We start from the raw sequence: 25,150 nt of genomic DNA on the forward strand, positions 1-25,150 counted from the left end.
GGAAAGGGGTGAAAGAAAACAAAAGAATACATATGAAACCACTTCATTGGTAAGCTTGCAAGTCGACACTACACTTTATTCGGAACCGACTTATCGTGTTTTTTAAGGTCCATGCAGGTGGAAACATTAGCCTAGGAACACGTGCTGGTCTGTGTCTATAGCCTTGAAACATACACGGGGTGCAGCAAGTGACGTGTGTATGTGAATGAGAACATGTTACTCTGAATATTAATAGCAACCAAGTTATATTATCCAGAGGTTACCTATTCCAAAAAACAATAATAATCACTTCATTGGTGATAAGTATGATCAATTCAGTAGATTCAAATAAAGCGTCGTTTACACGCAAACGCTGCATTCATTCTCCATTGCTGGTCATTCATGTCTGCTTTTTATCAACATGCACAGTATGTGTAAATGTATGTAAATGTATAGGCATTTATATAGCGCACTACTTACCCGTAGGGTCCCAAGGCGCTTCGACCGCTGCGAAACCCTTCCTGGCTTCCCTGAGAGATGGTCCCTTAATGGGTATCTCCAGGGTGAGACCAGGTATCCCCGGCGGTCTGGTGGGGCCGTTAGTGAAGATGAGGCAAGCTAATGCCCAGAGTTGCCGAGTGTGATCGCTGATCAGAGTGGGCACCGAGGCGAGAGAATTATCGAGTCCGCTGACCCTGGTCCAGAAACCTGCCGCGCCGGGAATCGAACCCTGGTCCCGGGCCGTCCTCTGCTCTCGGGTCTGCCGCCTCTAACCAGAGAGCCACACTACTTCACGGTAGTATGCCACCTCACAAAGTGACCACTTACCCCTATGGGTCGGGTGGTTTGATCGGGTATTTTATTGGATTGTATTAACCTCGTTTTGTGAGCCGCCTGAATAGGGGAGGAAGCGGAATTATAAACCTGTATTTGGGCGCTAACAGCTCCCTGAGGCATCAGTTAATCACAAACAGATGCTAATACCTGTAAGTTATGCGCGGTTCCGCTAAGTACGCCTCTGTTCCAGGGTGCAGTATTATCTGTTGGATAAATAATTATGATTACAGGGGCGATTTGCAAGGGTAAGCTACTAAGACCCGGCGAGACGGGAGAGATAAAGACACATAGGCTTACCTAGCGTTTAGCCATCGGCCGGTGTGGTCCGATCTTGAACCTAGATCCTACACACATCCTTGGTTTAATGCACAACAGCAAAAATTGAATATGCTACTTACCAGTATGCATCTGTTCTTGGCATGTAGGGCTGCTAACATTCATATCTTAGCATTAGATCGCCGCCTAGTGTTGGGTCCGGATGATCGCACATTGTTGTCCTGGAAGAGTCTTCGAAGTATTCTGAGATAGGTGGCTCCTCCCCTGGACTACAGTGCGCATGGGCATCGGCTCCATCCCCAGATTGTTTTTCGCCATTGTGGCAGAAGATGGAGTGAAAAGTGTAAAGGATGTCCATGCTAATGAATAAATACAATAGTATATCTGCAGCTGCGACAGGCACCGGGGAGGAGGGCGGGCGATATGAATGTTAGCAGCCCTACATGCCAAGAACAGATGCATACTGGTAAGTAGCATATTCAGTTCGAGGCATGTGGGCTGCTAAATTCATATCTTAGCATAGAATACATAGCAGTCCCTCCATCAGCGGCGGTTGCCCGTGCCAGCTGCAGAAACCTGAAAAAGTGTTTTGAGAACAGCCTGTCCTACAGCAGCTTGCTGCTTGGAATGCACATCAACACAGTAGTGTTTTGTAAAGGTATGTGGTGTAACCCACGTGGCTGCTCTGCAAATATCCTCCAAAGGAATGTTCCTTAGGAAAGCCATGGATGCCCCCAGTTTGCGTGTGGAGTGCGCCCTTGGGGGTATTGTTAAAGTGCGCTTGGCCTTTTAATAACATATCTGGATGCACTTAACAATCCATCTGGCTATCCCTGCTTTGGAAATAGGGTTGCCTTTGTGTTGTGGTGCGAAGGCAACAAAAAGTTGTTTTGTCTTTCTAAAGGGTTGTGTTCTGTCTATGTAGTACATCAACGCCCTCCGTACATCTAAGGTATGGAGCATTCTTTCTGCCACCGTTTGCGGGTTTTGAAAGAATGCTGGCAAGTCAATAGTTTGGTTGAGATGAAACTGGGACACCACCTTCGGAAGGAATTTGGGGTTAGTGCGTAGCACTACCCTATTTGGATGAATTTGAATGAATGGCTCTTGGATTGTGAGCGCTTGCAGCTCACTGACACGCCTCAGAGACGTAATAGCTACTAGGAAAGCTACTTTCCACGTAAGGAACTGGAGTTCACACGAGTGCAGTGGCTCAAATGGTGGTCCCATCAGTCTGGTGAGAACGACATTGAGGTTCCACACCGGAGCTGGCGGTGTTCTTGGGGGAATGACTCGTTTCAGACCTTCAAGGAAGGCTTTAATGGCGGGTACTCTGAAGACAGAGAGATGCTGCCTGTTTTGAAGATAAGCCGCTATGGCGGATAGATGTATCCGAATGGAAGTGTACGCTAGATTGCACTTGTAAAGATGCAACAGATAGCAAATGATGTTGGGGATAGATGCATCTAGCGGGTTGATGTCATTGGCTGTACAGTAAATGACAAAACGCTTCCATTTTGCAGCATAGCATGCTCTGGTAGTTGGCTTCCTTGCCTCCTTGATGATGTTCATGCATTTCGGAGGTAGGTTAAGGTATCCAAACTCTAGGACTTCAGGAGCCAGATCGCCAGGTTGAGCTGTTGCGGATCTGGATGCTGAATTTCTCCATGGTTCTGCGTCAAAAGACTGGGCGTGAGGCGCAGTCTTTGATGCGGCACCACTGAGAGTTCGAGGAACGTGGTGTACCAAGCCTGGCGCGCCCACGTTGGAGCAACTAGGATGAGAGTCATCGCGTGCTGCCTTAGCTTTCTTGCGACCAGCGGTATTAGAGGGGCTGGCGGAAAAGCGTACGCAAATTTGCCTGACCAGTTCATCCATATCGCATTCCCCTGCGACTGTGGGTGAGGGAACCTGGCGGCAAAGTGTTGGCATTTTGCGTTTTCTTTTGTGGCAAACAGGTCTATCTCCGGATGACCCCACTGCTGGAAGTACGGGTGGAGGACAGATGGGTGTATCTCCCACTCGTGCATTTGATGGCTGTACCTGCTGAGCAGATCCGCCATCTGGTTGTCCTTCCCTGGGAGGTGTTCTGCCATGAGGAAAATGTTCCTCTGAATGGCCCACTTCCACATGCTCTGAGCCAGATGAGACAGCTGTGGCGAGTGGGTGCCTCCCTGCTTTTGAATGTAGTACATCGCAGTCATGTTGTCCGTCCGGACTAACACTACCTTGTTGCACAGATGTACAATGAAGGACTTGATCGCCATGAAGATTGCCATCAGTTCCAGATAGTTGATGTGCATCTTCTGTTGCTGCGTCGTCCATAGTCCCTGCACTGTGTAAGTGAGCAGATGAGCTCCCCATCCCTGGAGAGATGCGTCCGTTGTCAGGATAATCTGCGGCACAGGCTCTTGGAACAGTCGGCCCTTGCAAAGGTTGTGTGGAGTCCACCAATGCAGAGAGTCGTATGCCCGACTGGTAACCAACACTAGGTCTGTCAATTGCCCCTGAGCCTGTGTCCACTGATTCGCTAAGCACTCCTGGAGCGGGCGCATATGTAACCGTGCGTGAGGGACTATGAAGATGCAGGAGGCCATCATGCCTATCAACTGCATGAACACTCTCGCTGGAAGCGAGTGTTGTGGTCTGAACTTTTGGATCAGAGACTGCATGCTGTCTATCCTGACTTGGTTTGGCTGAGCCATGGCCGTCAGGGTGTTGATCGTCGCACCTAGGAACTGCCGGACATGTGCTGGTTGTAGATGCGACTTTGGGTAGTTCAGCGAGAAACCCAGATTGTGAAGAAGGTGAATTGTAGTCGACATGTCCGCGGCGCACTGTTGTTCCGACTTGGCTTGCACGAGCCAGTCGTCGAGGTAGGGGTAGACATGGATGTTCTGCCTCCTGAGGTGCGCTGCTACTGTCGCCAGACACTTGGTAAACACCCTTGGGGCTGTGGTGACTCCGAAGGGTAGGACCTTGAACTGGTAGTGCTTGCCTTGAATAGTGAACCTGAGGTATTTCCTGTGGGACGGGTGTAGTGGAATGTGGAAATAAGCATCCTTGAGATCTAAGGTTGCTAAGAAGTCCCCTTGGTTTAGCAAGGGAAGAATCTGCTGCAGTGTAAGCATGTGGAAATGTTCTGACAGTATGTACAGGTTGAGGGGGCGTAGATCTAGAATGGGTCTGAGAGATCCGTCCTTCTTTGGAATAAGGAAGTACAGGGAATACACCCCTGTGCCTTCCTCTCCCACCGGCACGAGCTCGATTGCTCCTTTTTGCAGCATCACCACTACTTCCTGCTGCAATAAGAGCAAGTGCTCTGCGGACATAGGCCTTTGCCTTGGCGGGATGTTGGGTGGAGTGGATTTCAACTCTAGGCAATAACCATACTGGACTAGTTGTCGCACCCACCTGTCTGTGGTGATGTGTCTCCAGACGGGCAGGAACTGCTGCAGTCTCCCCCCGACAGGTGTTAAGTGGTCGGGGGGCAGTGACAGAGAGTCACTGTTTGCTTGGGGTAGAGGAGCGGGAGCTGTTGTTTCCTCTGCCGCGACCTCTGTTGCTGTTATTTCTGTAACCTCCCTTGTTCTGTTTTTGGAACGAGGATTGTGCTCCACCTTTTGAGAACTGAGATTGTTGACCCATTTGTCCTCTGGTGACTCCACGTGCACCTGAGCGACGAAAATTGCTGCCACGAAACTGTTGCGACTGTAGGGCCCCCATGGACTTAGCAGTTTCTGTGTCTTTTTTTATTTTTTCTAGGGTGGTGTCAACATCTGGACCAAACAGACTATCAGGATTGACTGGCTGATTAAGAATGGTTGTCTGAATATCTGGTTTAAACCCCGAGATGCGGAGCCACGCCTGTCGTCTCAGCATAACGCTAGTGTTGATAGCTCTAGCAGCTGTGTCTGCGGCGTCAAGTGCACACTTGATAGCTGCGTTTGAGATTAGCTTCCCCTCCTCAATAAGCAGTTTGGTGCCTTCTTGGAACTTTGGAGGCAGGTGTTGTATAACCTGTTCTAGGGTGTCGTAATGCGCCCTATCGTAACGTGCTAAGAGTGCTTGTGTATTGGCAATGCGCCAAAAGTTTGCGGCCTGCGCAGCTACTCTTTTGCCCCCTGCCTCTAGCACTTTGGACTCCTTATCCGGGGGAGGAGCTTCACCCGTTGTCTGGGAGTTGGCACGTTTCCTGGCATTGGCGACCACAAGAGAGTCCAGTGGCAACTGTCCCCGAATGTATGCGGGGTCCGCAGGTGCAGGTCTGTACTTCTTTTCAATGCGTGGATTGACCACTCGTGCTCTGGTAGGCTCCTTAAAGATATCCCCAGCATGCTTGAGGACTCCTTTAAGCATAGGCAGCGTCTTTACTGTCCTTTCAGAGACTGAAAATGTGTCAAAAAGGAAGTCTTCTTTTATCGGGTCAGCATGCATGTCCACATCATGATTGGCCGCTGCCCTCTCAATTAGCGCATGAAAACCTGCTGAATCCTCAGTTGGGGATGCACGTGCATTAAAAAGCTGCGGGTCCTGCCCCACATTTTGGGTGCCCTGGTCACCAGTGTCATCATATGAATCCGGTTGTGCATCTGGTTCATTGATAGGGAAATTGTATTGCTCATCCTCATCATACCCCTCACCCGCAGAGTGTTCTGGTGAGGGAGTAGGGCTCCGTCTCGGAGGAGGCTGGATTGGTTCCATGAGGCCTGAAGCATCAAGGGGCACCCTTTTCTTTTTCAGTGGGATGACATATGAGTCCACTGACTCTGAAGATATTTTTCTCTTATAGAGGGTCAATTTGCCCCTCTGATTCGAGTACCCGACGTGGAAGTGGGCCAGCCGTTGAAGAAACCGTCTTCTTCGGTGCCGATTTGGTGGAAAAGGCTTTCGGCGCCTCCTTTGGCGGCAAAACAAAGAGAAGTTTGCCAGAAGGCTTTGCTGGATTGTCCGTTTGCGCCTGCGGCGATGATATCGGAGCCGACGGAGCAGAGGCCTTCTCCCTGATTTTCTGTAGTGATGCGGCGATGAGGGACGTCTCACTCTCAGTTGGTTTTGGCGCCGACGAGGATGTTTTGACCTTTCCCTCGGATCCGACGTCTTTGTGGGCCTTGTGGGCTTTCGACGCGGATCCCGCTGTCACCGGCCCCGAGTCCTGGGACCGGTGCGCAGACGTGCCAGTCTTCGATCCGTGCGCCTGCGTAGACTCCGTGGAGCCGGCTTTGGCGTGCTTGGACGGCGGCGCCGATGTTGACCCGTGCCGACCAACTTTCTTAGAGGACCCCTCCTCTGGCGTCGATTTTGAATGTGCAGCAGCGGAATCGACGGACTTCTTCGACTTCTGCGGACCGGAGGTCGACGGAGTCGATGGAGTAGCGGGTACAGTCGTTTTCGCTGGCACGGCAGCCATCTTAGGGACACTCGAGTCCTTAAGTTTCGGTTTCGTTTTCGGGTCGGCCATTTTAGATGTAGTCGATCCCGATGCTTTCGGTTTCGGTTTCGATACAGTCTGCTCAGCAAGTAAGTCCGTGGCCGGGCCAGAAGGCGGGGCTGTGGCTTGCGGCATTGGGTCTTGGGTAAGGCCTACAGGCGATCCAGTGACCCGGTCGGTATCCTCGAAACCTTCGGGGCAGAGCTCGTCCCCTGAGCTATCTGCCGCGGCCCCATAAATCTCTTCGTCGTCTCCTACCTCGTCGACGTATACAAGGCCTTGACCCACGACTCCGTCGTCGTCTACCGGATCCGCCTCGACCTCCGTCTCGGGTGGGGAGATTTGAAGATGATGACCCTGGTCCTCTTCATCTTGGTCGCCGAAGATGTTTTCCGGATCCGGGGCCGCTTGTCTAGCTTCCATGCGCACCGCGCGCCGAAGCTTGAGAGTCTTCTTAGAGCGGAACTGTGCACAGGCCTTGCACTTGCCGTCGTCGTGGTCAGGCGAAAGGCATTTGTTACAGACGGGGTGTAGATCGATGTGTGGGTACTTGGACCCACAAAGCGGGCAGTACTTAAACGGGCTCCGCTCCATGTCCGAAAAGTTTTGCAGTCGTGTCGCGATGAGAAGGCCTCAAAGTTCGAAAAGCGAAACAAGACTCCGCTTATTCCGGCTCCAAGAGACGGAAGACTCGAGACCGTGCGCAGACAATACCGACGCAAAAAAGCGAGGCCTTTTGGCCGCTAAAAGTTAGTTTTTCTCGGTTTCGACAGAGAGACGTCGAGACCACATCCGAACCCAATGGCGGAAAAAAACAATCTGGGGATGGAGCCGATGCCCATGCGCACTGTAGTTCAGGGGAGGAGCCACCTATCTCAGAATACTTCGAAGACTCTTCCAGGACAACAATGTGCGATCATCCGGACCCAACACTAGGCGGCGATCTAATGCTAAGATATGAATTTAGCAGCCCACATGCCTCGAACACTCAGTTTAGATCTTATAAATCCAAAGATCGGGATAGCATCCATCAGGTACGTAGGAATTACAAGAGAGTGCTAAAACAAGCCAAAGACAACTGGGAAAAGGGGGTTTGGACAGACTTAATACATGCAGCGAGAACAAGAGTTTCCAAAACATTATGGAGTATAATTGCGCATGGCAGCACTACATCAACAGATGTAGTTGCCTTACGTGTACAGACAGAATTGTGGGTTGATCATTTTGAAAGGTAATACTCCCTGCTAGAAGCGGAGGGGAACAGCAAAGGAATGGCTAGCCTTCCCTGCGGATACACTTGATCAAGTAGACACCCTTGAAAGGTCTTATACGGACTCACTTACTGCACTTAAATCACTCGCTACCGAAAATGCACCAGGCCCAGACTGTGTACCAGTTGACCTTTATGCTTCTGAGCCAGTCATTTAAGCGAACTACTTAAACATCTTATCTAGAGCAATCTTAAGAGGAGGGCCGGTCCCAGATTCCTGGCGAGGGGCCGAGATCGTCCCGATCTACTAGAAAGGGCGCAGAGACAAACCAGGGAACTATAGACCGAGCAGTCTAATCAATGGGTTGCAGAAGATTTTTTGCAGGGAAATTCTGGCCAAACTGACTGACTTCAAGCCAACAACATTCGCTCTGTCCTGCAAGCTGGTTTTAGATTAAAAAACCAGCACCATGGACCAAATCCTGAGATTCAGTATTGTATATTGGAAGATAGTAGCTCTGGGGAAAGGTCATCTTTATATTGCTTTCGTAGATTTAAGATGTGCGTTCGACACAGTACCTCCGAGCAAGATGTGGGGAGTATTGACAGACATGGGTGTCCCAGAAAACAACTTAAATATCCTTATAAGACGCCATGAAAATAACATTGCTAGAGTCAGATAAAGTAAAAATGGAGAGCAATCAAATCTTTTCAGGACGGAGAGGGGGTGCGTCAGGGCTTTGTTTTAGCCTGACCCTCTTCTCTCTATTCGTTAAGGACCTGCCAGATGTACTCAATTTTGAGAATAATGATGCCCCCAAAGTTGGCCCCAGAACAATATTCACACTACTGTTTTCAGGTGACGCTCTTTTAATCTCCAAAACACCTTGGGGATTACAAGTTATTCTAGATCGCTTTTACAGTTCTGTGCAGAGCGAGGGTTAGAAATGAATGTCAGAAAAACTAAGTGTAATAAGTTCAACCCCTATAGGTCCTCACTCCCTAAGCTGAAGATTAATAATGTGACGCTTGACTTGGTGAACAAGTTACTTACCTTCGGTAACGATATATCTGTAAGAAACAGTAGTTAGTATTAGATTCCTTACCTTAGAATATCCCCAGGCGTCAGTCTGGATCCGGAAACTTTTGCGTAGCAGTACCCCTGCGCGTTGGTAGGCGTCGTCTGCAGGCGTCCCCTGCGGCTCCGCGTCCGTCGTCGTGCGCCGTGATGACGTCGCTGGAGTATATAGACGCCGCCTCCGCGCGCTGACGTCAGTTCTTTGTACACAGCTTTTCCGCGCCATAACACGCAGAGCCGTGTGAGAACCAACACTGGTGCCATTTGAAACTAGGGCCCTGAAAGGGATGTCCTTAACCCTAGGTATCAGTTTGCAGAACGGGGAGGATGGGCGGGGCGGTAAGGAATCTAATACTAACTACTGTTTCTTACAGATATATCGTTACCGAAGGTAAGTAACTTGTTCATCTGAAAGAAACAGGTTAGTATTAGATTCCTTACCTTAGAATAGATACCCCAGCAATACCAACCCCGGTGGTGGGTCTGCGAACCAATACAATCCTACACCGGAAAGTCCTGGAGGACCGAACGGCCAAAGAAGCCATCCCTCCGGACTTGACTGTCCAGGCAGTAGTGCCTCGCAAAGGTGTGCAGCGAGGCCCACGTAGCCGCCTGGCAAATGTCCTGCAAAGGGACTCCCCAGCCCAGGGCAGTAGTAGCCGCCGTGGCCCGAGTGGAATGGGCTCTCAGCCCAACAGGAGGCTCCTTCCGAGCCAAAGAGTAGCACGCTTTGATGCACAGAACGACCCACCGAGAGATGGTCCGTTTATGTACCGCCCGTCCCTTCTTCGCACCCACGTAGCCAACAAACAGTTGGTCATCCACCCGGAACTGGCGTGTGCGATCCATATAAAATGAAAGCGCACGTTTTGGGTCCAGACGATGGAGCCGCTCTTCATCCTTTGAAGGATGCGGAGGCGGGAAGAAGGAGGGGAGGGTGATGGACTGCCCGATGTGAAAAGCAGAGACTACTTTGGGCAGGAAAGAAGGTCTAGTTCGTAGAACCACCTTGTCTGGATGAATGGACAGGAAAGGAGGTTTGACAGAAAGAGCCTGAAGCTCACTCACTCTCCTGGCAGAGGTGATGGCAACCAGGAAGGCCGTCTTTAAAGTCAGGAGACGGAGAGGACAGGAATGAAGTGGCTCAAAGGGAGCGCACATCAAGAAGGTCAGAACCAGGTTCAAGTCCCACTGAGGCATCACGAACGGAACAGGTGGATACATGTGCGTGATGCCCTTCAAGAATCTAGTTACAATAGGGGACTTGAACAAAGAAGGTTGATCAGGCAGCCTTAGAAAGGCCGAAAGGGCAGAAAGGTAGCCCTTGATAGTGCCCAGAGCAGAGCCCTGCTGGGCAAGAGAGAGAAGAAAGAGGAGAACCTCGGAAAGAGGGGCAGAGAGAGGGTCCACAGCCTTTGCTGTGCACCATGCCACAAATCTGTTCCACCGGCAGGCGTATACCGACTTTGTGGAGGGACGCCTGGCTGCCAGAATCACATCACAGACTTCAGGAGGCAAGTCAAATGGCCTCAACTGTCGCCGCTCAATCTCCACGCATGGATGTGGAGACTGGACAGGTTCGGGTGGAGGACCGTCCCCTGCTGCTGCGACAGAAGGTCCTCCCGAAGGGGCAGGCGGATCGAGGGACCGACTGACATGCTGAGTAGCTCGGGATACCAGTACCTTCGAGCCCAGTCCGGAGCCACAAGGATAACCTGGGCCCGGTCGCGCCTGATCTTCTTCAGCACTCTGGGCAGAAGTGGTATAGGCGGAAAGGCGTACAACAGACCGCAGCTCCACTCGCGCCGAAAGGCGTCGCCGTGCGAGTGCCGTCTTGGAAACTCCAACGCGCAGAACTGATGACATTGCGCGTTCTCTTCTGTGGCGAATAGATCTAACCAAGGCTCTCCCCATTGCAGAAAGAGGCCTTTCGCCACGTCCGAGTTCAGACGCCATTCGTGATCCACCGAGCACCCACGGCTGAGTTCGTCCGCCCTGGCGTTCAGAGAACCTGCCAGGTGTTGAACCGTCAGAGTCACGCCCTGACGTTCCAGCCATTGCCAGAGACGCAGAACCTCCTGGCAAAGGGTCCACGACCCCACTCCGCCCTGCTTGTTGCAGTACCACATGGCGGTGGTGTTGTCCGTGAACACCTGCACTACACTCCCGTTGACAAAGGGGAGGAATGCCTTCAGTGCTAGGCGAATCGCCCGCAGCTCCAACATGTTGATATGGAGCCGGGACTCCGCCGGAGACCAGATGCCTCTGATCTCCGCCTCTCCCAAGTGGCCTCCCCAGCCCTGGAGGGACGCGTCCGTCACAACTACGTGCTCCGGTTGGGGAAGGGAGAGGGATCTGCCTCTGACCCAATCGCGGTCCGTAAGCCACCACTGCAACTGTCTCGCAGTGCCCTCCGAGATCAGGACATGGTCGGATAGGTTGCCTTGATGCTGGGCCCACTGAAACTTCAGGTCCCACTGCAGAGCCCGCATCCGCCACCGGGCGTGATGCACCAGAAGGATGCAGGAAGCCATCAGCCCCAGCAGCCGCAGCGTCAACCTGACCGAAACCCGGGATAACGGCTGAAAGATGGGAATCAAAGCCTGTATATCCCGGACCCGCCGTTCCGGAGGATAAACCCGAAACTGCGCCGAGTCGAGAACCGCTCCGATGAAAAGGAGCTTTTGAGAGGGACACAGGTGTGATTTCGGCACATTGATGGAAAACCCCAGCTCGTGCAGGAGGTCTGCCGTCATCTGAAGGTGGTGGACGACTGTCTGGGGCGAGCCCGCCTTCAACAACCAGTCGTCGAGGTAGGGGAAGACTGAAACCCCTAACCGGCGCAGATGAGCTGCGATCACCGCCATCACTTTCGTGAACACCCGTGGGGCGCTGGTAAGGCCGAATGGGAGCACGATAAACTGAAAGTGCTCGTGGCCTACCGTGAACCGCAGGTAACGCCGGTGGGCCGGTAGGACGGGGATGTGAAAATACGCATCCTGCAAGTCCAACGCCACCATCCAGTCTTGCGGGTCTAGAGCAGCCAAGACCTGAGCCAAAGTCAACATCTTGAACTTCTCCTTCCGGAGGAAGCCGTTGACGTTCCGTAGATCCAAGATAGGACGCAGGCCCCCCTTGTCCTTCTTAGGTACCAGAAAGTAGTGGGAATAGCAACCACACCCTACTTCTGGCCCAGGAACGCGCTCGATGGCCCCCTTGGCCAAGAGGGCCGTAATTTCCTCCTGCAGAAGTGTCAAGTGGTCCCCCGACACACGGTGGTTCTGCGGTGGCATGGCTGGAGGAGTGGTCTCGAAGGGGAGGGAGTAGCCCCTGCAGACGAGCTGCAGCACCCACCTGTCCGATGTGATAGTGCGCCAGCGGGAGTGGTGATGGCGAACCCTGCCACCCACTGGCGTCACATGGGCCCGAAAGCACGGACTAGGAGGATTTGGAGGCTGATGCTGCGGGGTGAGGTGTGGTCTGACCTCGCCGTTGTCCCCGACCGCCTCCACGGCGGAATCCACGGCCGCCACCGCGTTGAGAAGTAGTCTGCGGTGCGTGGCTGGCAGCACGTGCGGGACCGCCCCTTCCGTGGCCACGAAAGGAGCGAAACGAACCCGTTTGCTGGCGCTGGGTCGAAAGACCCAAGGACTTGGCCGTGACCCTGGAGTCCTTGAAGCGCTCCAGCGCGTGGTCCGCCTTGTCGCCAAACAGGCGACTGCCATCGAACGGCATGTCCATCAAAGTATTTTGGACATCTGCCGAAAAATTGGCGGATCTCAGCCAGGCGTGGCGACGAATCGCCACCGTCGTGGACATCGCTCTGCCCAGCGAGTCGGTCGTATCAAGACCACACCTGATGGAGTATCTTGCTGCATCTCGGCCTTCAATCATAGCCTTGCCGAGCTTTACCCGTACCTCCTGCGGGCATTCAGGCAGCAACTCCGCGACCGTATCCCACAGAGAGTGGGTGTAGCGGCCCAAGAGGCATGCGGTGTTGCAAGACCGCAGTCCCAAACTCAGGGACGAGAAGACCTTCTTCCCATACTGGTCGTACCTCTTAGATTCCCGGTCGGGCGGGGCCGACGGGAATGCGGTCTGGGAAGTCGAGGCCTGGATCACCAGACTCTCAGGGGTGGGATGGGTGGACAGGAACATGGGGTCGTGCGGACCCGGACGGTGGCGTCTGGCCACGTTCCTGTCAACAGGCGAACCTGAAGCGGGCCTGGACCACGTGCCCAAAAGAACGTCTGTCAAGGCTTCGTTGAACGGCAGCAGAGGCTCCTGCGGGCATGCCTGCGGTTTGAAGACCTCGGTGAGGATGTTAGGCCTCACGACCGCGACGGGGAGCTCAAGGTGTAAGGCCTTGGCAGCCCTCATCAACACCACTGAATAAGCAGCCCCAGCCTCCGAGGCCACAGTAGGAGGCGAGACAAAACCAGGGTTAGGAGAGTCGTCCAGACCACTGGCGTCACCCAAATCACCTGTCCAGTCCACGTCGTACTGACACTCGCGTGACAGAGGGTCCTCAGACCCCTCCCAACCCTCTCCGTATTCTACATCCTCCCCATATTCGGAGTCAACAATGTAGACCGGCTCCTCGTGGTTCACAGGCCCCATCGGCGTCGGACTCGGCGTCGGACGACGCCGGTCCGACTCCGCGTCCGGAGACGGAGAGGGAATGGGGGTGGCACCGCCCGGAGCCGGCGCCGGAGCCCCGACGCCGGCCGGAGCCGGAGCCCCGGGGCCGCGCGGAGGCGGCACCATGGGTTGCCCCTATGGAATCGGCGCCGGAGAGGCCGGTGGACCAGCCGGCGTCGACCCTGAAGGGCCCAGCGGCGCCGGAGCCGCCGGTGGCGTCGGGGCTGGAGCACCCGACGGTGTCGGGGCAGGAGCACCCGAACCGCTCGGGCCCCCGGACGGGACCACCGGGCCCGCAGGCGCCGTAGGCCCCGTCGGAGGAGACAGAGGAGTTCCTCATGGCCATGAGGGCACTATCTCCTCGCGCGACGCGCCTTGCCCAGGGACCGTAGGGTATGGAGCAGGCCGCGCCGGCGACCCACGCGGATCCGCGGGGGTGGGGCCACCCGAACCCCCGGCGGAGTCGGGGGTACGATGACGACGCCCCGACTTCTTGTGTTTCTTACATGAGGAACCAGAGGAATGGTGACGACTTCCGGAGCGCTCGTGGCGGCTCCGTGACCGCTCTCGCGACCACTCCCTCGACCTCCGGCCGGACCGGGACCACTCTCGACGCGGGGCCGACACCCGGAGCTCGAGCAGCTTGCGGGACCGCTCCCGTCTAGCCTTACTCGTCAAGGCCCGGCAATCGACGCAGGAGTCCACGTCGTGGTCCGGGCCCAGGCACCGGAGGCAGAGTCGGTGGTGGTCCGTGACCGACATCGTGCGGTCACACCCGTCACAATTCTTAAACCCGGGCATCCTACCGGCACCTTAGGAGTAGATAGTAAATCAAAAACTTTGGTCAAAAGACCGGAGTACTGCTCTTCGGATCTGCGCTAACTGGCGCGGAAAAAAGAAGAACTGACGTCAGCGCGCCGAGGCGGCGTCTATATACTCCAGCGACGTCATCACGGCGCACGACGCCGACGACGGACACGGAGCCGCAGGGGACGCCTGCAGACGACGCCTACCGACGCGCAGGGGTACTGCTACGCAAAAGTTTCCGGATCCAGACTGACGCCTGGGGATATTCTAAGGTAAGGAATCTAATACTAACCTGTTTCTTTCAGATCAAGGATTTTACATATCTAGGAGTGATGCTTACCCACAATTTTGGGCACAGGCTCTGGTCAATAACCAAACAAGAGCCTTATAGGAAACCGATGAGGAAGCTTTTAAAAACAGCAGGCCATCTGAGTATCCCTTGGCTGTCATATGTAAAGAAGATGGTTCACGCTGTAGGCCTTGAAAATCTCTGGCCCATCCAGAAGCGACTCCCAGGTACTCATGTTAAGTGATTAAAGATCAATACATGGATTACTTCTGGGGTGACAAAATTAAGGCATGCAAGACTGGTAGCTTAACAGACCAATTCCGTGACTCTAAGATCATGCCACCTTGTGAAGCAACACTTGACTCCATACAAGGCTCCCTGTCTAGACAGCTGTATTTGAAGTTCCGGTATGGGACACCCCCGTTGGCTCAATTTACTTTTAAATGGGAGAAGCCCAACAGCACTTCTAAAGCATGTCCTGTCTGTAAAAACACCTCTGAGTCAATTAACCATTTTCTATTTTGCTGCCCTTCAATAAAGTCCCACACAAGAAATGGATTATCCCATTATGCAATCTCATTGGTCTCAGGACACTTGATATAGCTCTAAGAATTCTTCGGTCGGACACAAGAGATGTGATAGTGGTTGGCATGGCCAAATATCTACAGTTATCTTGGATAATATGAAAACGACTAGAAGGAACATCTGCCTAATTATTTGTGGCTCATGTGCCTGGCTATGAGAGGGTGGGTTGTGTAATCGCTCTATGTGCCTGTCCCTTGCATGCCTCAAATAAAAGATATGGTCATACACCGAGCTGAAATCAACTGTGTTTACCACCTTCGGATGCTTCTGCTTTGTTTCAACAGAAAGAATGCTGCAAAAGCCGTTATATTAGTTAACATGAGCAAACTGCAGTAGATTATTTTTAGTGATCAAAATGTGCATATGTTTTTAACTGTTACTCTTTGCTTCTAATAGTATTTTGCAATGTTTAACAAGTGTTTCATGGATTTGTATGCCAAAACAAAGAATATGGACTGATTGATATATATTTCATCCCTCCTGTATGCACTGTGCACTTTAAGCCTATCTATAACAGTTAGTGCTCTGTGAAAACCCCCAATTCAGACTGTAATGCTAGATGTCTGTCGAGTACCCCACAAGACTCACCTGGGCTTGTGAGGCTATCCCGCAGAGACGACAGTTACCACCGCCCCTGACCCCAACAAACCCCCGCGGGGAATAACGCCCGTCAAGGATGAGGTGGAACCAGGGATGGGGGCCAAAAGGAACCAAGGAAGTGGCTTTGGTGATAGGGACGTTGGGACGGGTCTTGGCACAGCTGAGGGAACAAGAAACACCAGATTAGGGCTAGTGACTACGCTCGTGCTGTCCAACACCCCACAAGACACATGCAGACCTGAGCCCCTGTTTACACTCACCACAAGATTCGTTCGGGTTGACTGCATAAAAGGCCAGTGCTGTGTTGTCCAGGAGTCCCACGTCCGTGGCAAAGGAAATGAAGAATGAGGCACTTCTGCGCCTGGACCCCCAAGGAACCAAAAAAGAACTCAAAGAAAAAGCGCTTCTGCGCTTCACAGTAGGCAATGTCTAGAACTCCCGGGTAAGCGCTGTAGAGCGGCCCAAATGTACAAAGCTCCCACGCTACCTGCGTGTAGGAGCCAAGCTGTAGCACACCTGCGCCACTGCCAAGCAAGGTTCAATGGATGAGATAAGCGCTCCTGCGCCTCGGACAAAACAACAGAGGAAAAATGTTATAGTGCACCTGCACTTAAGAAGAAAAACAAGCAGTAACGCTCCTGCGCTACTGCCGACAAAAGAACTGAGGCTTGAAAGTAGCCGTGTGCCAGAAGCAGTTGCTTCAGGACGGAGTTTCCCGCAGCGCTCCTGCGCGGCGGACAGGAACAGGTACAGGCAGTCACGTAACGCGTGAGCATAGACAGCGTTACCGTGACCTGTAGAAACCTTCGGCGTCTGCTGGGCTCATGTGCGTCTGACTGAAGGAATCAGAAGCACCGATCCGGCGGCCACACGCACTTTAAAAAGTGTTGGCCCGGAAGTGCTTGTTGCGGTGAGGACTAGAACGGGACACCACCTCCGGCCGGAAGTGAGTATCCCATTGTTGTGGTGAGGTCTAGAACGGGACACCACTTCCGTCCGGAAGCGGGTCTCCCGTTCTCTGCATGTATCCTGCGGCGCCCGGACTGCGGAAAGCCGCACATGACGCTCCTGCGCTACTGCCGACAAAAGAACTGAGGCTTGAAAGTAGCCGTGTGCCAGAAGCAGTTGCTTCAGGACGGAGTTTCCCGCAGCGCTCCTGCGCGGCGGACAGGAACAGGTACAGGCAGTCACGTAACGCGTGAGCATAGACAGCGTTACCGTGACCTGTAGAAACCTTCGGCGTCTGCTGGGCTCATGTGCGTCTGACTGAAGGAATCAGAAGCACCGATCCGGCGGCCACACGCACTTTAAAAAGTGTTGGCCCGGAAGTGCTTGTTGCGGTGAGGACTAGAACGGGACACCACCTCCGGCCGGAAGTGAGTATCCCATTGTTGTGGTGAGGTCTAGAACGGGACACCACTTCCGTCCGGAAGCGGGTCTCCCGTTCTCTGCATGTATCCTGCGGCGCCCGGACTGCGGAAAGCCGCACATGACAATGTCTGGACGGCATAGTGGACACTTTTAGAGCTTATTCTTAGGTTCTGCCTGAGGTTTTGCCCATCTGGGTATCACCTAGCTTGGAGGTGTCTTTTACTGCAAGCATAAACAATATGATTTTATTTGATTTTTTTCCTTATGTGTGCTTTTCTGTATGTTCTCTGTATTTACTCACAATGGCTTGCGCAGTGTCCGAACACCTTATATATATTGTAATGTTGGATTTTAGGGATGGCTTAATGGACCCTTCTATAGACCATTTCTAGGTTTCTGTTTGAAATTTTTTCTCTCCGGAAATCATTCAGCTTGGAGGTATCCTATTGTGCTTCTTAGTGCAAGTCGATACATTGCAATTTTAACCAATCTTAACTCATGTACATTGTTGTGAACTATGTATTTTCCTCATTATGTTTTTTATCCATCATGAGATGTGTTACTGTATACTGTCATGGTTCTTTTGAGCCGAAATAAAGTTGATGATGATTAATTGGTCTTCTGTGAACTTCGGGTAGGGTGGCTTTGAGTTTGTTTAATTTCTGCAAACTTTACATTACATTGGCTCTTAGGATAGAGCCCAAGCATGACCTCAGAGCTTCTCTCTTCTCACCCACTTAGATGACGATTCTGCAGTGTCTTAATATTATGCCTATTTATGTTCAATCTATAACTTGCATATTGCTTCTAACTATGATATGCTCTGCTAACCACCACCATTTCATGAACCTGCATCCATTTGTCACTTCGGAATAAATAAAGCATTGCAATACCGGAATGTGGACACATCTAGCGTATATTTAGATGAAGCATCTGTTGCAAATGAAGGTAACATGCCTAGTCAAATAACAGCTACATGAGCATGTTGCAGTAGCCCTCCTTCGTCTTTGGTGTTTACATATGGTGCCTGCTAACAGTCCAGCCCTAATGTTGTGCATTATGTTCATACTGTGGAGGACGATTTCAATGATCTGCCTTCAGTCTCTGTATTCAGTTCCAATCATTCAGCATGCAAATCTGATGGGCACAGTATTTAAGTGTGATTCATTTACAGGAGTTTAAAAAATACTTTCCTTTACTTATTCCCTCTGCATGTGCTGTAAATTATCCGTGATGTATGCATGTTAATATTGCTTTACCGTACACTGTGACACACACATACATAGTTCTACATTGAAAAACATCCAATCACAGGCTACTAGACTGCTGCTTTTAATCCAGTGTATGCATCCAATTATGTAACAATCAAGTTATTGTTCTTCACACTTCATTCAATCTTAACCTCTTCTACTTTTTTTTTTGCACTCCGAAAAGGACTCTTGTTGTGTCCCAAACAACCTGAGAATACAACCTCTAAGAAATGTCTCTACACAATAGACAAACCAATACTGGATCAATTGTGATTCAGTCTATTTTCACTGCTCTTTCAGTCATGCCAATGTAAGGATTGATAATTGTTTTCCATTCTGTAAATATGTACTGCTTGTGAAATGTGTAAAAGGGATTGTGCCCTTTTTGTTTTTAAAGAGCACTCGTTCATATTTCATCTACCACATCTCCTTCTACCTGTCCCAGAGACGACTCACATGGGAGATCCAAGGAAAGACCTTGACAGGAAAACAAGCGGGTGCACCCAGTCGACACAGATATCCAATTTCAAGCAGGTCTTTACAACTTTCTTCAGATTTTGTTTGCAAGATAAACAAGCATGTGCAATGCAATGGGGCTCGCATTTGTGAAACTTTGAGCTATTGGCGTTGCAAATGCTAATGTTGGTTATTAATTTGTTTTGGTTAAAAACTACCCCAACAGTAGCATTAGTACTAAAAGATATTCCACGTAGCAGAGAAAGGGTGAAGTGCCAAAGTCTGTTACTAGGCGTCCCTGTTGAGTTGTAAATGGACTTCTATTAGCCACATAAGATACTGTACCCTCGATGCAAATATAAATAGAAAGATTGCAGCTCAGCATAAGTTTCCATTTATTTTTATTGGACAGGAGATTTTTGTTAGATTGCGTTTTAAACGTGCACCATTGTTGTTTATTTAAATGGAGCCTTTTTAAAAACCATGCTAGCAAAAATCTCTTTTCCAATAAAATACAAATGGAAACGTATACTCAGCTTAAATTCTTCTATTTATAATTTTAAAATTGCCTATTGCACTGTGAGTACAACAGCGAGTCAGGCTGCTCCTCTCACCCCAGCATTTTTGGCTGCCAAATCCCGGGCTCCGTTCCACCACGGCTGAGTGCCGATTGCGTGGAGAGCCTAAGGGGAGGTAGGCAGACCAATCGGGGGCCATCCACCACGAGCCAGAGGGCGGAGCCACGAGCCCACGCTTCCCCCTCCCTATTTACCTCCATGTGTTGGCCGAGGCGCAGCGGACGGGCGCAGCGGGCGCGACAATGGCGCGCCGAAGGTGCGCCTAAGGTAAGCCCGTCTGCGCCCATCCGCGACCAGGGGCCACATACCCTGCCGGCGTCACCCGAAACTTACTCACCCCCATTCGATACTTCCGCAATGAGCTTTTACTCTACGCCAATAAAATGGGATATGATGAAGGGGCATGTATTCGAACGGGCCCTGGCTCATCTTATGGACCAATTTCCTGCCTTGCATGTAGATGGTCAAGTATGGGTCAATCACTATTAGGCTATCAGACCATTCATGACCACTCCAAACTCCTCTGCCTATACCTCAATGCTAGATCCCTACCCAGACATGCCTTGGACATCTGGGGCTTACTTAAAACCAAGAACCCCGACCTGGTTTTTATTACTGAAACCTGGCTGACAGATAGCAATGCCCATGACCTAGCCAATGCGCTTATTAATAATTATAAAATTATCAACCAAGACAGATCTGGAAGCAGGTGAGGGGGGGTCGCTGTCATATTCAGAGACCATCTGACCTGCCTCCCAGAGCCAGTAATCGGTTACAAGGAACATCAAACCTTACCTTTCCAAATACTTCGCGATGGTCTCACCGTCCTAGCCGGAGCAGTAATATATAACCCCCCAGGACAACAAATCAATCTAGGTTCCAAATTGCTCACCCAACTTCTGCCACTTTGCTTGAAACATCAAAACTACCTAGTAGTTGGTGACTTTAATATCCATTACGAGAAAAAGGACGCTCCAGCGGTCTCCCAACTGGAGGGGGATATGGAGATCCTCAATCTTAAACAGTGGATAGTGGGCCCCACTCACACAGCCGGTCACACACTAGATTTACTTTTCACCAACATTAAAGCCACTAAAATCTGTGAGGTCCTGCCATTGCCCTGGTCGGACCCTTCTCTCATAACCTTCACATTAAACCTACCCTTTAAACCATCGAAACCCAGGACGGCTCACCAAATTTCCAACCGAGCATGGAGATTAGTTGATGAGTCAAATTTTAATACTCACTTCCAGGAAGCCAATATCGAGTTCCTGGATGATGCCACCGTATGTTCAGATGTAACAACATTAGACTCTGGAATAATTCAAACACTAGATGATCTAGCCCCCAGACGGTCATCTAGGAAACGATCTCATACGGAAAAATGGTTTACCCCTCAACTAAAAAGTCTTAAAAGAGTTTGTCAAAAACTAGAACATCTATGGAGGCAGTCCAAAGACAGTGCATCTAAGTCAAGCTATTTGCTTAAGCGACAACTGTACAATCGTACCATAAAAAATGCTAAAAGAAATTATTTTTCCCAGCGCATCCTTGAAAATTGCAACTCTGCTAAAGAGCTTTTCAGAATAGTGAAAGAGCTCAGCAAACCATCAAGCATCTCCCAAACACTTATCCCCTCAGCTGAGGCTTGTGAACGAATTAGCACCTTCTTTACTGAAAAAATTAGGAAAATCTACTCCACATTCACTTCCTAACACTCCCTTAACACATGGGACACAATAAAGCCCTCCATCACAGTGATCTCGGCAAGAACTGCGACAGCCCTTCCAGATTCAGAAACCACACCCACCTTGGATGGCTTTGAGCCATTTACAGTGGACGAGTTTCTGACAGCCATGAGCACAGTAAAATCTGGCTCTCCATCGGATCCCTGTCCCCATTTTGTGTTCTCAAAAATTGCCCCTACACTTGGTCCCCTGATTACACAACTCTTCAATAAATCTTTAAGAACTGCAACCTTTCCGGACGTTTGGAAGCATGCTTCTGTGATCCCCCTCTTGAAAAAAGCTGGATCTGACATCCTCAACCCTGAAAATTATCGTCCCATCTCCCAGCTTCCTTACCTCTCCAAAGTCCTAGAGAAGCTGGTCAATGGACAGCTGACCAGGTTCCTGGAAACAAACTTCCTCCTGGATCCCTACCAGACGGGATTCCGGGCTAATAACAGTACGGAGGCGACGCTGCTGGCAGTGACGGACGGTATCAGAGCTTCCACCGATCGGGGTGGGGCGGTGGCTCTGATACTGCTCGACCTGTCAGCAGCGTTTGATACGGTTTCCCATGATTGTCTGCTGAACATCCTTTACAGCAAAGGAGTCCGCTCCACCGCGTTAAGCTGGATGCACTCCTTTTTGAGTAATCGTACCCAGGCAGTAGACATGGGACAATTCCATTCTAAAGCTAGCCCCATCAGCTGTGGAGTCCCTCAAGGAGCCTCATTAAGCCCCACCCTCTTCAATGTTTATATGTCATCTCTTGCTGAAATTGGAAGGAAGTGGGGCATTGGCATCTGCTCCTATGCAGATGACACACAGCTGTTGGTGGCCCTGGATGAAAAACCAGATATTATTAAATCCAGACTGCATAATTGTCTTTCGGATATGGTGAGTGGATGCACAAACATTGCCTGAAACTGAACGCCGGAAAATCCGAGATCCTTCTGTTTGGCAACGCCAAACGTGTGTGGGATGTGACATGGTGGCCACCCTCGCCTGGTATGGCCCCCATCCCGAAACAACAATCAAGGAATCTGGGCGTCATTATGGATGACGCATTGTCCATGAAAGATCATGTGCGATCCCTTTGTGGCAAAGGTTTCTCCATTTCGAAGCTTCTTGCCAGACTATTTCCATGGATACCCCTGGATTGCAGACGTTCCGTCACTCAAGCCTTGCTAGTTAGCCGTCTGGACTACGGCATCGCGCTGTTCATGGGCATGAAGGAGTATCTGTTCTCACGCTTACAAGTACTACAGAATTCGGCGGCTAAACTTATCTGCAACAAAGGCAAGTTTGATTCTGCCTCGGAGTGCCTGAAGAAACTGCACTGGCTGCCGATGCGCCAGAGAGCGGTCTTCAAACTGCTTGGTCATGCCCACAAGCCCCTCTATAAGACAGGTCCTATGATTCTCCAGGGGAAGATTGAATTTTACGTCCCCACAAGAAACCTGCGTTCACTCCAGTCTGCCCTCACCAGAACTAAACGCATATAAAAAACAAGGACCAGGGGCCGCTCATTCTCTTACCTGGCGGCAAAGAAATGGAACGAGCTCCCTCAAGATCTAAGACTTACCACCAACTACCTCCTGTTTCGAAAAAAACTTAAAACCTTCCTCTTTCCCAAATCTCAAGGACCGCCTTAGTGCTAACTGGCGGTAGTCTCAGTCCAGGTATAAGCGCCTTGATATCCCTTCGGATGAGTGCTGCGCTCTATAAATACCGCAAATAAATAAAATAAATAAATAAATAATTACATTAAGGGTGCAGTACCTTATGCGGCTAATAGAGGTTCCTTTACAACTCCACAGGAACACCTAGAAACAGCCTGTGGTACTGCTCCCTTTCCTTGCTTAGTGGAAGTTGTGTGATTACTTATGCTACTGCTGGGATATTTCTTAACAAAAAAAAAAAAAAAAAAACACATTTGCAACACCAATAGGTCGAAGTTTCACTAATGCAAGACCTATTGCATTGCAAATGCTTGTGTAAATTAGCATTGAATCTTTGTCCTACACACACTGCTTTAACTCACACGGTTTTCAATTAAAACTGCAGTGCTTTCACACAGTAAGTTAGCACAGTTAATATGTACAATCATATCATGAGGCAAAAACGTTCTTGCTCCATCACAGTATTCGGTCTGCTGCCAGATAAAAAGCTTTGTGGTTTTCTTGATTCCTCTCAGTACTCACCAGGTACACAGCCCTTTGGAAAAAGCTGGTGGTCTCCAGGATTTTATGCATTGTCACAGTTTCTAGTTCGTCAGGATCTAGTTGATCTTTCTGAAAGGGCATGCCATTGAACAGAACAATAGGTAGTGGCCCAACTCCTGTCTGCAGATAGTAATGTTTCCCGTCCTAAAACACAAGAAATATCCAATTTATCCTTGCTATTAGGGTGCAACAGGAAAGGGAAGAGAAGGGAACAGTTGTGCCTGAAGCCCATAAGCTTTTGGATTTGTAAAGGAGGGTGAACCTGAATCCAAGACAACTGTAAATTGTAAATCAGATTTACTCACCTTTCTGTTCTTGTCATACGCAGAATCACTGCCGAGAATGCTGCTGACTTCCACATATGGGTACTTCTTCTCCAGGACACTGATCACATGTTCAACCTTCAGCTTATCCCCTGGCATTACTTTGTTGTACACCTTCCAAGAAAAGTAAGATCTACCTCAGATTAAACATCAACCTCTGATAAGTTCTTCATGACTGGAACACGTATACAGGTACGTACCCCATCCCACTTCCCAATAATACTGTAAATCTCTAGTCCATCTAAAATCTGATAATGGTAAGGGGCTAGGTGTGACTAGATTAAAAGTTGTGAAAAAGATTATGAAAGATCAATAAGGTAGGCGCGGAAACAATTCATACAGGAAGAATTTAAAACATTAATCGTTAGCGGAGACATTTGGAGTTTGTCCCTTCTGATGGGGTTTCACGTGGTTATACCATGGACTGGTTTACTTATCAGGACTTTTAGACATGTTTTTCTTTTGTTCATATCCTTAATCATTCCAGTTCTAGTCTACCTTCCATCCAAGGTAGTGGAAATAGCAGGAGGAACGCAGGGAAGTGGAAAGAGGCATAGATAGATGTCTACAGGCACAACAGCAAAGGGAGAAGGTAAATGTTACCTACCTGAGAAAATATGTTTGCATCTTGTAGTGCTGTAGATTCACATGATCTGACACTTCTGCCATCTGAGTTGGATGCGAACAAAACTTGTTTTTTTTCAAAGAGGAAATATTGGTTTTGAGGTAACTCATGACACCTCCCCTGCAACCACAATGCACCAAGACACAGACTCCAAATTAGATTGCGTTTTTCTCCTACAGGACTGAGCCTGAGAAGTCTGGATCGTATCCTTAGTGTCCCAGGCTTGCTGCAGCAGAAGGAAGGCTTTGAATGCCACTATGTCCATGACAACCCTTCTGGATGGAATCCTCTGTTTAAGGCTTAGGTGGGAAATCAGCACGTTGATGGAAAACTCCAAGGAGGTTGGATCCTCGCTCGGCTGTCAGTCGAAGATGGCCTACAACGGAGTGTGGCAACCTTGCCTTGAGCCGCTACTTGAGGTACAAGATTACATGTATCTCTGACCTCTGAAGATACATTGAGGGAACCACCATCATTTTCGTGAACACCCAAGGGCTGAGGTAAGGTCGAAAGGGAGCATGGCAAGTGGAATGGAATCTTGTTCTGGTAAGGGAGGAATGTGGGGCAGGGTAAAAACAATAGGGTGTAGCCGCTTTGAATTATTTGCAAAGCCGATTAGTCTAATGGAACAGATCCCCAACCGGTGAAGAAATTCTGCATCCTCCCCCTACAGTCAGTTGTGGGGAAGTGAGAGTAAATTAATGTGGCTTGAAAGCCGCTGCAAGCAGGATATGAGCAGTTGGAAATTTGTTGGCCCCTGCTGGAGTGGATGCCGTCGCCCGCCACTAAGTGCTCTGCGCCAAAGTTGTTGGGCCTTCTCTCCAAGAAGTTGTAATCCATGAAAAAAACTCTTCATCATATT

The 25,150-nt window shown here is 50.3% G+C and overlaps 1 protein-coding gene across 2 annotated transcripts in view; it reads right to left on the reverse strand.

The window, feature by feature from the left end:
• The window catches only part of UGGT1 (UDP-glucose glycoprotein glucosyltransferase 1), an 822,704-nt gene that overhangs the window by 463,528 nt on the left and 334,026 nt on the right, over window positions 1-25,150 (reverse strand). For both annotated transcript variants that reach the window (XM_078666074.1, XM_078666073.1), the window contains exons 17-18: window positions 23,646-23,777; window positions 23,320-23,484 (exon numbers count right to left, since the gene is read on the reverse strand). In XM_078666074.1, the coding sequence (XP_078522200.1) occupies window positions 23,320-23,484; window positions 23,646-23,777 (297 nt within the window). The remainder of the gene's footprint in view (window positions 1-23,319; window positions 23,485-23,645; window positions 23,778-25,150) is intronic.

Source organism: Lissotriton helveticus, chromosome 11 (assembly GCF_964261635.1).
Source record: "Lissotriton helveticus chromosome 11, aLisHel1.1, whole genome shotgun sequence".
Taxonomy (NCBI): domain Eukaryota; kingdom Metazoa; phylum Chordata; class Amphibia; order Caudata; family Salamandridae; genus Lissotriton; species Lissotriton helveticus.